At 40.6% G+C, this 13,610-nt stretch overlaps 1 protein-coding gene across 16 annotated transcripts in view; it reads left to right on the plus strand.

Moving 5' to 3' along the window:
• The window catches only part of MACF1 (microtubule actin crosslinking factor 1), a 197,635-nt gene that overhangs the window by 131,077 nt on the left and 52,948 nt on the right, over positions 1-13,610 (plus strand). For all 16 annotated transcript variants that reach the window (XM_075264659.1, XM_075264658.1, XM_075264665.1 and 13 more), the window contains 7 exons: positions 1,198-1,315; positions 5,370-5,432; positions 5,519-5,754; positions 6,450-6,579; positions 7,360-7,559; positions 7,883-8,378; positions 8,478-9,949. In XM_075264659.1, coding sequence (XP_075120760.1) covers positions 1,198-1,315; positions 5,370-5,432; positions 5,519-5,754; positions 6,450-6,579; positions 7,360-7,559; positions 7,883-8,378; positions 8,478-9,949 — 2,715 coding nt within the window. The remainder of the gene's footprint in view (positions 1-1,197; positions 1,316-5,369; positions 5,433-5,518; positions 5,755-6,449; positions 6,580-7,359; positions 7,560-7,882; positions 8,379-8,477; positions 9,950-13,610) is intronic.

A 13,610-nucleotide genomic window follows, 5' to 3' on the forward strand; every position in this document is an offset into this window, starting at 1 on the left:
GGCTGTGCCAATGGCGTGTAATGACCGTCCTGGCGGCTGTTAGGAAATGGCGTAATAGGTCACCCTTGACCCTAGAAATCTTACCAGGGATAAGAGAGAGGAGGGCCAGTTGGGGGGAGGGGGACGCAGAGCGACCACTAGCCTTGGAGTACAGGGAGAAGACAGACGACCAAAACTCCTGAATCTTTCCGCAGTCCCACCAAATATGGAGGAAGCGGACCCACAGCGCCAACATTCGTCCGACACAGAGGGGAAGATGCGATGCAAGAGGGTCGGGCAACGGTACCAACGAGACAAGATTTTATAATTTTTCTCCTACGCACTAAAGGGCATAGGCAGTTTGTGAGTCAACAGAAAGGAACGTTCCCAGTCAGCAGCAGATAAGTGGGAGCTCAGATCAGAATCCCAGGCCCTGGTAAAGGGAGGGAGACCTGGAGCAGTAGCCGTTAGGAGAATATCAAAGAGAGTGGAGAGAACTTGAGTCGGCATCCGGAGCGAAGAAGCTCGGTCTCCAAAGCAGTCGGGGCAGCGGAGAGAACGGGCTGTAGAGAGAACCGACGAAGAAACGTGGCGAGTTGGTTATAGTCTTAGCTTTTCTATGCGTTATTACTCACATATAGAGGACATAAAGATAGATAGCATTGGTTGGTCAGTGCTGCTGTTCTGGCAGTCAGTGGGCACTCTGCGCCTCCATCAACATGACTCTGTCCTTAGATGTACCAACACTGAATAGTGGAGTTTCAACTGAGGGCTCTGCTGCAGTTCCAAGATGCTGTGGACACCATCTCATGAAAATTGTCAGAAATTCTAATGATCAGTCAAGGTCTCAGTGAATGGAAGTCCAACAAATCAAAAAGTGATGTTATATTAGTATTTAGATAGGAAACCCCCCTTGTAAGTGGTTTTGGATCCTGCAGAAACTCATGGGATTCACCATCGAAAATCTAACATTTAATGCAAAAGCAACGAAGTGTAGTGAACGCCCATCGTGATGGATTTACCCACTGGCTGTATCTGCTGAGCAGAGCCTAAAAGTAGAATATCAGTGCCCTGTAGCTCTCGTGTATTTGTGGCCTTTTATATGGCTCATTTCTAAGTCTACAAGTGAATAAATGATGACTGAAAAATATTAGTCTATGCGAGATATTCTATTATTCACTCTGGGCTGAGGCTAGCATTTCTGTATGTTTCTTACAGGAGCTCTTAAAAGAGTGGAAAATGAAGGGTCCGCAAGTGGAGGTCATAACACAAAAAGGATCTGAACTGGAGAATAGGATTATGGAGATAACTGCTTCAGAAAGCCAACTACAAAGAGGTGAGCAGGGACATGGCCTCTTAGCCTTTCTTGTACTGCCTCTTTCATTGTGACCATCTTCTTGCCTCAACTTCTTCCCTTGTACCTCTTAAGTTATTCCTCCTGACAGATTCCAGACGTCAGGGTTTTTTATTCATCTATACGACTGCTAGCCACATATTGGTGATAATTATTATTTATGTAGGAGTGCATTACTACATAGTGATCATGTCATATTTAACAAGGATCTTGGTGTTAGGCTGTATCAATCTGGCATCATGGCTTATGTTTTTGTAGGAGCCGTGACAGAAATTCTAAATGAAACGAAAATCTTTTCTTGTAGTGGGACAGTTAGTGTTACTCCACGACAGGGTTTGATGTGAAACATTCACTTACTGTAATGTACGCACTGTATATGCAGTATAGACTTCGGGAACATGCCCAGATGAGTAATACAATGTAAACTTGTAGATTTGCATTTCTAATGTGTTAAATTCTGTGGAAAGGCTGATATATACAGTACAGTACAAACAAACAAACATTTTTAAAATATGCAGGAGGAGGTGAAAAAATGTTTTTAAAAATTCATACTTGCCTATCCCAGTGCACCAGTGTCCTCCCAGCACTGCTCTGGTGTCTTCTCAATGTGATGTCCCAGATCCCTTCCACTGAAGCCACTGATAGTGACCATGTTACCACTGAGAGCAATCAGCGGCCCAGGGACATCACGTGCCCTTCCTTGAGGTTGCATGTAGGCCTCAGCTGTCACATTGAAAATTTACCTGAATGAGTCATAGGGGGCGGGGAGCAGCTTCATCTAGTCATGCAGTCATCATAGTAAATGAGGCCCTTTTCGGGACTGTTATGTCCCTCACCGTCAGACATCAGCCTGATACCCTACCTAACTGCTGGCCTCACATGGAGGCATTTAGGGCAATGACTATATGACGCTACTCCCCATACACAGCGACTATTAAGTATTTGCATACGGTTTTAATAGCTTAGAACTTCAGTAACGGAAATATTTGTGAGCAGCACAAACGAAAGTATATTATTTGATGCTGCACATTCAGGGATCAGTTTAGGCTGAAAACCACTAGTAAATGGTATTTTCAAGGTGGAATCCACCTTAAGATGGATCAGAATTTATTTTTTTTTCCTTCTAGCTGGAAAAATCAGCTAGAGGAAAAAATCCATAACACTCCCACTGAAATAAATGGAAGTCATGGGAGGCATTTTTTTTAGAAGGTCAGTTTTAAGGCTGTTTTGTTGTTATTTTTATAGCATTAGATATTTTAGGCTCCCCCTGTGGTTCTTTGTCACTGTGCAGTAATTTTGTACTTTGAGCAACGTGAAATTGGGTGAGTGAATGCAAATTTCTATTTCTATTACTGACCCCCGGCATTTCTTTAGTAGCGACTCCATTAGTTAAGAATAGAAGTTCATTATGTTGATGGAGTAATTATCAGTTAGTGACATAGAAAGCTAAGTCTGTTAAGAGGGCAGGTCTAACACATAGAACTATAGATCACTTGAATAACTACAATCTGCCTGGCTGTAAGTGTCCTTTTTGTATCATTTCTTATGATCTTATTGGTGGAGATTTATATTTTGGTTAAACTGAAATGAATGGGCTAGCAGTTCTAGCTATTTGTGCACTCATGTATGCATTCACGGGGAATATCCTACTAATGTGATTTCAATGCTGAATAATACAGTGCATGAAAATAGTTCCATTTCCTCTGTGTGATGTCCATGTAAAATTTAAGGCCAAAATGAAAAGGCCAAGAACTTTGTGTTAGATTTTGGTTTTTCATTTCCTAAAATGTTCAATACACTCACTTGCTATAACAGAAGGAAAACCATTTACGGTATATCCAGAAGCTGATTCAACTTTGTTATAAGGTGGCCATACACCTTAGACATCCGTCAACCAGAGGCTGCGCATGTTTTTCTGGAAGAGTAGAAATACTCCAATACATGCCAATAAATAATGCTGAGAGGTGGCTAGTTATGCAGGCAACCATTATTGTATCTGTCCTCCATACATAAATAGTAAATAGCTATGGCATGGACTGAAACCTTGGTTAGTGGCGGCTGCCAATGATTGCATTATTATACACATACAACCACTGTGTGACCATGCGCTCTTAGTTATACTGGTTGGCCGCTGCAGTGACCATGCACCATAAGTGATAAAGTACAGAGTTAGACTTGTGCAGTCCAGTATATTGTATTTGACTTTGGGGGGACCTAATTATTAGTACATTGAACTTAAAATCATCTTTTGTCATATAAATGCCCCAAACTAAAGGACTTTTAAAATGGCTAATATAGGAAAGCTGCCACATGCCATTATTCACGGTGACTTTTACTGACTATAGCATCTGTTATCATTTTGTCAGCCATTGGCAGAGAAGAGGTTAGCAGAAGCTGCAATGCCTTAAATTCACTGTGTTTAAGGAGTGCAACAATATTCTAAGGCCTGCTCTCCTGATAACGTCAGACCTGGAATATTGGATGCAATGCATCTTTGGCTCTAGACCTGACTTCCTGCCAATAAAAAAAAAGGTTCAGGCGGTCACTCCATTACAAAAATAAAAGATCATCGGTAAGGGTTAAAAAAAAAAACCTGTATGTTCAACAACTTCTAATACAATTATCCTTATACAGACTCTTTTAATTGAGTTCATAGTAACAGGCTCATGTGTAAATGGATAGAGCCTCGCCAACAGCTGAATGAGTAAGAGAGTGCGGTTGTGTGCCACTTCTTACGCAGTACTGGTGGCTCAGTGGTTAGCACTGTTGTCTTACAGCACTGGGGTCCTGGGTTTAAATGTGACCAAGGGCAACATCTGCACAGAGTTTATGTTCTCCACATGTTTGAGTGGGATTCCTCTGGGCACTCCAGCTTCCTCCCACATGCCAAAAATATAGCGATAGGTAAATTGTCTTCCTGTAAAGACAACTGACCATTGTGGGTGTTGGGGAAGAGCATCTGTATGGGAACTTCTGACTCCCCTACTCCACGCTACTTGCACTTTGAGCCTCAGACATTTTTGCAAATATTTGTCATCATTACTTGGAAGTGTATTAGACTAAATTAAAAATAGTTGACTATCAATAAATCTTATTAATTCTAAACGAGATTCACATTTATTATACATGAATGAGCTATATTGCATATCCGTTAAAGTGGGCCAATCACATCAAACTAAGGTCAGTTGAACCCAGGGCTGTGCAATTAATCAAAATAATTTTGACTAATTTGCCATTTCAAAAAATCATGATTGAAATTTTTACCAGGATTGTGAAATTGTGCTTAGCCATGTGAGCCCGCAGTCCGATATAGTCCATGCAAACTATGATACAGTTTCTTCAGTGTATTCAGTAGTTGAGTGGTAGGATAAGGAATCCTGCAGCTAATATATATCTGACGGCTCCCTGTGCTTGCTCACTAACCCCATTTAATTTTCTTTAGGGTATAATAGAAAATTTCCTATATGCTGGGGAAAAAAAATAGATTTTTCTTTTTTTAGGCAAAATAGCCTAGTACTAGTTAAACTTTTGATTTTGGTAGGTATAGCCCACTATCTAATGTTTATTGGACATTCATCTGACATTTGTTTGGCCTGAGTTGGGCCTAGTCTTCACTACTAAGCACTAGAGATGAGCGAGTACTGTTCGGATCAGCCGATCCGAACAGCACGCTCCATAGAAATGAATGGATGCACCTGGTACTTCCGCTTTGATGGCGGCCGGCCGCTTAACCCCCCGCGTGCCGGCTACGTCCATTCATTTCTATGCGAGCGTGCTGTTCGGATCGGCTGATCCGAACAGTACTCGCTCATCTCTACTAAGCACGCTTGTGGAGAGAAGGTCAGGAGGAGTAGTTGTATAGCTATAGGGCAGATTAGCATTTGTGTGTGTGTGGCCAGCTAAGTGTTATGCTTTTCATCGATGAACCAACTATAGAGCCATCAATTTTGTTAAATATTCGTGTTGTCCTATGTTGATGTATCTGTGTTTGTACCGCATATGTGATGTCCTTGCTTTGCCTTCTTGTCCTGTTCAGGTTCTGTACTGATGGCTTCAGTGAGCACAGTAGGGAATGTTAATGGATATCATACTTGCCAAGGTGAGCTTGTCCATTTGCTGTTTTTGTCTTCCTTTCCCTCATGCTTTTAGTATGTTACTCTATACACAATGCTATATTTTTCATAGATTTGACTGGGATCCAGTGCAGTGTCTCTGAGATTAGTCAGATGTATGAAGATCTTGGAGTGGTACTGAAAGACCGTGAAGAGCAGTTGTCTACAATGCTGGAAAAAATGAAGAAGGTTCAACAAGAAACAAACCAGATGCTGAAGTGGTTGGAGTCTAAAGAGAAAGTTATTTCTGCTGTCAATGTTTCTCCAACAAAGAGTGAAATTGTTCGTGCACAAGCCGAACAAAACAAGGTATCAATTGCCCAACAACACGCGCACACACAAACACTCTTTTCCATTGTACTCCATTTTGATGTACTTTATCTCCCTCATGGTACATTAAATAGGTTCTCCATGTAGATATTCTGTTTTCAAATTGAAGGCTTATATCGTACACTCTGTAGTGGGCACGCTGGACTATTGCAGCTAGTTCCCATTTAAGTGAACACATCTGATATTGAGACATTGTCCTAAGAATAAGCCATCAATATCAAGTCTTGGACAAGCCCTCTAAAATCATAATATGCATACACAAGGAGAAAAAAAAGCAATGGAAAATTTAATATCCACAAACCATTTTTAATCACATATTAAATTGAAGGTTTCTAAAACATGGGGGGGTGGGCTTCATAAGTAATTATCCTTTTGTGGAGACAAAACGGTAACGGTGAATGCGTGACTTCCACTCAATTTCTCTCCCCTCTGGGTCATACTTAGAGAAAAACATAGGGCTCCAATACAAATGACTGGTGGGCGGGGGTTCCAGCGGTTTTAGAAAACATTTATTAGATATTCTACAACTAAGTGTTAAATGTTTCCAAAGACTCTAGAGGTGCTTAGTTGAGCTGAACAGTGAAATATACAGTGGTGGCAACATCTGTTGGCCTCCTGTCAATTGGTTGATGCAATTTACGTTGAGTTTTTTTTCTTTTCCCTTTTCTTTATAGGAATTTATATCTGAACTCAAGCAGAGCTCCGAAACAGTGGGAAAGTTGAAAGCTGAACTGAAAGATTTGCTGGAGAAATATCCCAACTCCCCCGAGGCTGAGAACTGGAGGCAAATGCTGGAAAATCTTAGTAAGAATGAGTTATAACAAAACAAAAAAAAATTATATATAAATTCTCGTGGGTGTAAAAATTGTCATAAACATTAAGTTCTAACACTAGAAGGATAGGGATATGTGTGAATTGTGCTTACTGCAATTGGTTTACTTAATATAATAGTGCAATAACAATAATGCAAACACAAGGTAGTATTCACAGTAGTAATGGTAATGCTCAATAAACCCAATAAAAACCACAGCAAATTTCTGTAAATCAAGATTTTCAAGTAGGATTACTATGTAGGATGCTGGGGCCAATGCATGCTTATTGCTTGCTAGAATTTATATGTTGGACCTTTCGCAGTATAACAAGACATTAAGGGTGGCATTTTAGCAAGAGTGGCATTTTCCATACTGATCTCGATATCTTGTGTGCTGGAAGAGAGTGTTCCTAGTTTGTGACAAAACACAGGCATTGTCATAACTTAGACAGATCCTCTGGGTTCTGTGCTCTGAGTGCTAAATCTAGCAGCTTGGGAAAAAACGGGTATTAAAGAACAACAAATTTGGGGCTAATGCCTCTGTCCTCGGCACACTGTCTGTCCAACCGTTTTCCAAAAATGGCAGGGACAGTGAAATTTGCTTTATTGCAAGTAGCAACTTTATTTAGGGCAGGAAACTGTCATTCTTCCTTTTCTTATTTCTAGTATGTGCATTAGTATTGCGTTTGTATCCATATATGTGACACAGAAATTGGTTATTGTATGTATGTTGTATAAAAGAACTACTTACATGCTTGTACATTGTTCTGTAGATGAAAGATGGGATCGAGCTAATCAAGTGACTTCTGAGCGGCAACAGAAACTGGAGGAGTCTGCCAACCAGCTGGCTACCTTTCAGGCTGCTGGCTCCCAGCTACGGCCATGGCTAACAGAGAAAGAGCTAATGATGAGTGTTTTAGGACCTCTCTCAATTGATCCCAACATGTTGAGCGCACAGAAACAGCAGGTTCAGGTGAGAATATTTAAGAACGTTTCCAAAAGGAAGTTTTGTGTTTTATCCGTTAATGTGAAGTTTATTAATTGTTATTATGATCTATAAAAGTATAAGTAATTCAATCAAGTAAAGAATTCAGATGGCCGAGTGTCATATAAGCAGATCTGTCAGGACACTCTATTGTAAAGCTTGTAGATCATTTACTGGAAGTATTAAGGCACTCTTGCTAGTGTCTTGTAAATCCTGACTTCCAATGTATGTATTGTGCTCTGTTGTGTCTTGACTTTGTGTATTCTGATCTGTCACTTTATACTAACACTGCTGTGTTATTTTTATTCCAGTTTATGTTAAAGGAATTTGAAGCTCGTAAAGCCCAGTATGAAGAGCTAAAACATGCCGCCTATGGTATCCTAACAGGACCTGGAGATGAATCTCCATCCACCAGCCAAGTTGAGGATGATTTCCATGAAATCAGCCAAAAATGGACAGACTTGACCAACCGTCTGAATTCCAGAGCTGACCAAATTGACCAAGCTGCAGTGAAGAGTACCCAGTTTCAAGAGGTCTTGCATGGACTTACGGACAAGATCAAGGACACTGGAAAGAAACTTGGTACACAGCCCACAGTAGGTAGCCAACCAGATGCTGTAAAGCAGCAGCTACAAGAAACTAGCGGTATTCGCTCAGAACTTGAGGCCCTTGCTCAGGAAGTCACCGAAGCTCAGATTTTATGCAATGAACTGTCTGCACTTGTTGCAGAGCCATACCTCAAAGATGAACTTCAAAAACGGCTTGATACTGTGGCCCTTCCTCTTAAAGGAATGGAAGATTTAGCAGGTAAATCTCGTCCACCAAACATCCAGTCTTGTTGAGTCACGTTTTTTGGGGTTTTTATTAAAAAATATTGTATTGATCAAATATTCTTTATTTTTGCAGCGGATCGTGTAAATCGACTGCAGACAGCCCTTGCCAGTTCTCAGCAATTCCAGCAAATGTTTGATGAATTGAGAAACTGGTTGGAGGAAAAACGGATGCAGCAGTCCAAAAGTCAACCAGTATCGTCCAAACTGGAGAAGTTACAGTCTCTTCTACAGGAGCAGGAGGAATTCCAGAAATCCCTGAACCAGAACAGTGGGTCTTATGAAATGATTGTTGCTGAGGGTGAGTCTTTGGTTCTGTCCTCTCAGCCCGGTGAAGAAAAAACTGCACTTCAAAATCAGCTAGTAAGCCTGAAATCGAACTGGGAGGAGTTAGGGAAGAAGACTTCAGAAAAGCTTCACAAACTTAAAGATTGTATGCATAAAGCCCAAAAGTACAAAAGACATGTTGAAGACCTTGTGCCTTACTTAGAAGATTGTGAGCACCAACTGAAAGAAATGCAGGTCACTCTTGACCCCATGCAGCTAGACGCCCAACTTGTTAGGGCAAAAGTTCTTCAAAGTGAAATAGACAAGAAACGTGCTCTATTGGAGATGATGAACACCACGGCAGATCTCCTCACTGAAGCTGCTGAAGCCGATGACCAAGAAATTCTAGAAGAAAAGGCTCAGCTAAACCAGAGGATGGACAGAGTCACAGAACAACTTCATGACAAAGCAGGGTCCATTGAAGAGATGTCCTTGAGGCTTAAAGAACTTAATGATAGTTTCAAAAATATTGATAAGAAACTGGAAGGAGCAAAACATCACTTGGAGATATATGCAGCACTAGGTTCTCAAGCTTGTAGCAGTAAGAACTTAGAAAACATGAAGTCCCAGCAGGAAATGCTCCAGAGCATGGAGACACAGGTTCAGTACTTGAAAAACCTTATCCATGGTTTGACTGAAGATGCCCCAAAAGGCTCTGATGTCTCTAGTCTCTTACGTCAGGCAGAAGATGTACAACATGACTATGAGACCACAAAACAAGAGGTAAATGAGTGCTGTGTAAATATGGAGCAAAAACTTCAAGGAATTGGTCAATTTCACTCTCACGTTAGAGAGATATTCTCAAATTTGACTGATTTGGATGATGAACTTGATAATATGTGCCCAGTGGGGAGAGATGTGGACAGTCTCAGGTCACAGACCGAAGTTATCCAGAAGTTTTTGGAAACTCTGCAGGCCCTAAAATCTGATGTGGAATTCTCTGAAAAAAAATGCAGAGTTATGTTGGAGAACGAGGGAGGACCAGATCTTATTGCATTAATGCGAGAACTTGGCACATTGAATAAGCAATGTCTTAAATTGACTGAAAGGGGCAAAAATCGACAGGAGCAATTGGAAGCCACGCTGGGTAGAATTGAGGACTTCAACATGAAACAGAGAGAATTGAAGCACCAAATTTTGACCGCAGAGGGCAGCAATGCGTTGCAGGAGGTTGTTAGTACTGAAGTTGAAGCTATTAAGCAGCAGTTGGGAGATTTTAAGGTACAGATTACTTTTCTGATTTTTGCCTTAAATGTATACTTTTTATTGCGTTCCTTTAGCTCACACAGTGAATGCTTATTTTTGTCATATTGTGATCATCTCCATTCTGACCTCTGAAGCATCAGTTATTCATGTAATTTATTCCCTTATGTTTTCTATTGCCTGCGGGTTGTGACTAGCTCAGATAGATGGCAGTATTCTAATGAATAAAGAGCTTGCCTTAAGGGAAGTATTGCACATTCATGTAAGCAGAAATGTTTTCTCCGCTGCAAATTTTAAAGAATTTTACTTAAAAAAACATATCAGAAAGTTACAAAGAGCAGATGGTTTACTGTTAGGTAAAATTGTTGTATATATACGTACTAGTTTATTCAAGATAATACGTTTTAACACAAAATCAACTAAGGGTTATATTCCTTTATCTTTAGGAGGTATCCACACTGCCCTCTGTGGATCAATTATATGTGACTGATCATAGTCCTGAGAGGTTACATTGAGGTTATTTATTTGAGACTGGGATACTTGACTTAGTAACATTAAGGCTAAGAAAATCCTCCACAGAAAATTAGCGGAGAGAAAAGTCCTGCACAGAGGAGTTGTGTCTCCACCGGTTTCAGTATAAAAATGCTGGACACCCAGCGGACCCCTTTAGGGTCTGGTCCGGCTCTACCTGAGAGCACAGATGTTAACCAGCTTTATGGGGTTATACAGAGAACAACGTTTTTTAAATAGAAAACAAATTGCTCTCTCCTGTTTATGCTGGCACGTTAGCAAGCATGTCACTGCAGTGGGCTGGTACGCCTCTCGTCCACAGGGGAGGTTAAGGGGATAGACAGAATCTTAGTTTATTAGCATAGTCCTGCCTCAAGTTAAAGATCAGACCAGTGTTGATATCAGGGTTTTGTGAGTAACCCTAAAGAGCAGTATTGTCATGTACAGTTGCATGTAAGAAGGAAGAGAAGGGCTTAAAGTACTTATTATATTTTTTTAGCATATCCTATAATGCAGCATTGTTTCAGTGCTTCTTTGAATCTAATAGTAGCTGTCATTCTTGGTAATTATTATAAATTAGCGAGAACATGATATATAATACCTGTGGGCCTCGCCACTTGAAGCTATTGAGGAGTTGATATTCTACACCATATCAAGCAGACAATGGGATAACCAAAGATACAAATACACTCCACAGGCTGAGTACAATAGTGATGCTTATAGATATGTGTGTGTGCACAGAGGACATAAATAAAGCGTTATCAGACTAGAAATTGAAAGACCTAAGCCCTGTTACTTTGCTGGGCCCTGGGAAAAATTGTACAAGAACTTGTTACAGGAAATTCTGTTGCTAATAGAGTCTGCGCACAACGTTTATAGCCTTTCAGCTTTCATGCACATTTCGTATACTGGTCAGTTGTGAGAGTGACCTGGACGGCGGGGAGTGATGCATTTCCAGTAACATGTCATTTAACCGTACTTGGCACTTAACAGTTTGCTGTCTGAGTTTGGATACTACAAAGGAAATGTCTGAGCTCATAGGAAGTGGAGACAATAGCAGGAAAAGAATGTGATTTTACATATATGGCACATAAGTCAAGTTGTACCAGAGAGGAGGCCAAGTTACCAATAGTTGTTTAGGTGGATCTCCATGGAAATAGGTGTTTACATGGTGCCAGGAAGTTGTGACCTCTCTGTCATTTGGAGGAAGTTATAGTGTCCCCTGACAGGCTGTCAAATATGTCATACATCTCACTTGTATTTCCAAACATCTTTCTGGCAAGTAGCCACCAATCTGAGGAGGGAAAGGATATAAAATCGAGAGCTGTCAGCCACTTATGGATGTTGTGTAGCTAAATACATAGGAGAGCATATAGATAGACACATTGCACCTAGCAAAGATAGTGTGTGTCACAGCCCAAGTGTTTTCTTACAGTTTGTATTAGACTGAATTCACATTTTGTGTTGTGGTGCAACATCCCTACCACTTGGGCTATAGCATACATGCACTGTGGAAACCTACAGGCAGTTCATCTAAATGACTGTCATATTCTAAGAAGGCAAGGCAAGGTGAACGGGAGACCTCATGATCGTCAGATGGGAGTTCCTTAGTATTTGTACTGGAAATGTATGGATAAATTGACAACTGGGTGTGTTAAATCATTGTTAGAGTAGTATGATGCTACTACAGCTCGCATAAGAAAATAAACTGTATCTCCTTTCAACGTGCAAAATATCACATTTGTCATTTTATCCATGAATTTCATAAAGAAGTAACAGAGGAATGGCACAATGTACAAAGGATGCCCCAGAATACAATTATTTGCTCGCATAGGAAGGTGTCGGGTCCTCTCTGTCTGTCTGTCTCTCTCTATATATGTGTACCGGAGATAACATAGGCAAGTTCTGAGGTTTCCTGTTCTCTGTAAAAACACCTATGGCCAGATACGAGCATTGTTGGACTAGAATGAATGTCGTCACCGCTATTCAGAACAATGGAGTTCTTTGTGAGTGACATACTGTGAAATCTAACCCCTGGACACAGAGTGTATTCTCCTTTTAAGATGAAGTTTTACCTGTAGCTTAAACAAATAAATCCTTGGAAGCTGCTCCCAAGTAAGAAAGAACTTATTATAAATATAGCTATATATTAGAAATGCAGGTGATTGATATCATGTAAGCAGGCATACCTGTTTGTAGAAGGTGCTGAGGCGGCCACATGACTGCCATGCAGGTGTGCCCATTTTGGGGAGGTTATTTGCCACATAACTTATTCACTAACCTATTCAGATGGCACCATCTCTATGAATCCTACTGCATTGTACATCTCATTTACCATACAAGCAGTAACATTCACTCCCTCAAGGTCATAAGCTATAATCTCCAAGTGTGTGGGTGTACTCCAAGCGCTTTATTTCGGGTAAACACTGCCTGCTGATTCATCCCATGCCAGTAGGTCGCCTAGGTACCCAGGCAGTTTCACTGAAGAGCTGGGCTTTTTGCGGCTTTAGTTTCTCAGAGACACAGAGGAAGTTGTTCACTTTGTGAATGGGATTGAATTGTACCCAGGCTCTCTCTGGCTGCACGTGGTCATTAAATCTAGGTTGGATGATCTAATACAATTGTGCACTTCCCTGGGGATGCAGATAATGAGATTCTAATAAAACATGGCCTCGCTGGTAGCAAGTGTTATAGGGTTGGATTGTCACATAGTAATGTGTATGGTGGCTTGATTTTCCTCTCTTGTACTGGAGCAGAATCAGAACTTTTGTTAGGGACTAGATCTTGTGTTACTATGTAAAGTTGGATTCACGCGAACGTCCGTTTTGCACTCGAGATGAGAAAGTTTTTGTAGATTTCTCAAACATTTGAGTGTATTAAAGTATTCATGAAAACGGACAAAAATAGAACATGGCCTGTTTTGGTTTTTTGATGGTTCAATTAAATGGACCATCAAAAAATCGGTCATATGAATATCCCCTATTCACGTTATTGGATATTAATGCAGTCAGGTGACGAACATATAAAAAACAGCCATTTCTAACATTCATGTGAATGTGAGCTAAACCAAATCTATCTGTTGTATAGTGAATGATACAATGTTGCAGCGTTTTACCTGTTTTCTTCCCATGGTGGTGTTAAAGGGGCTCTATCATTGGGAACAGCCATT

The sequence above is a fragment of the Leptodactylus fuscus genome, chromosome 2 (assembly GCF_031893055.1).
Source record: "Leptodactylus fuscus isolate aLepFus1 chromosome 2, aLepFus1.hap2, whole genome shotgun sequence".
In the NCBI taxonomy this organism is placed as follows: Eukaryota; Metazoa; Chordata; class Amphibia; order Anura; family Leptodactylidae; genus Leptodactylus; species Leptodactylus fuscus.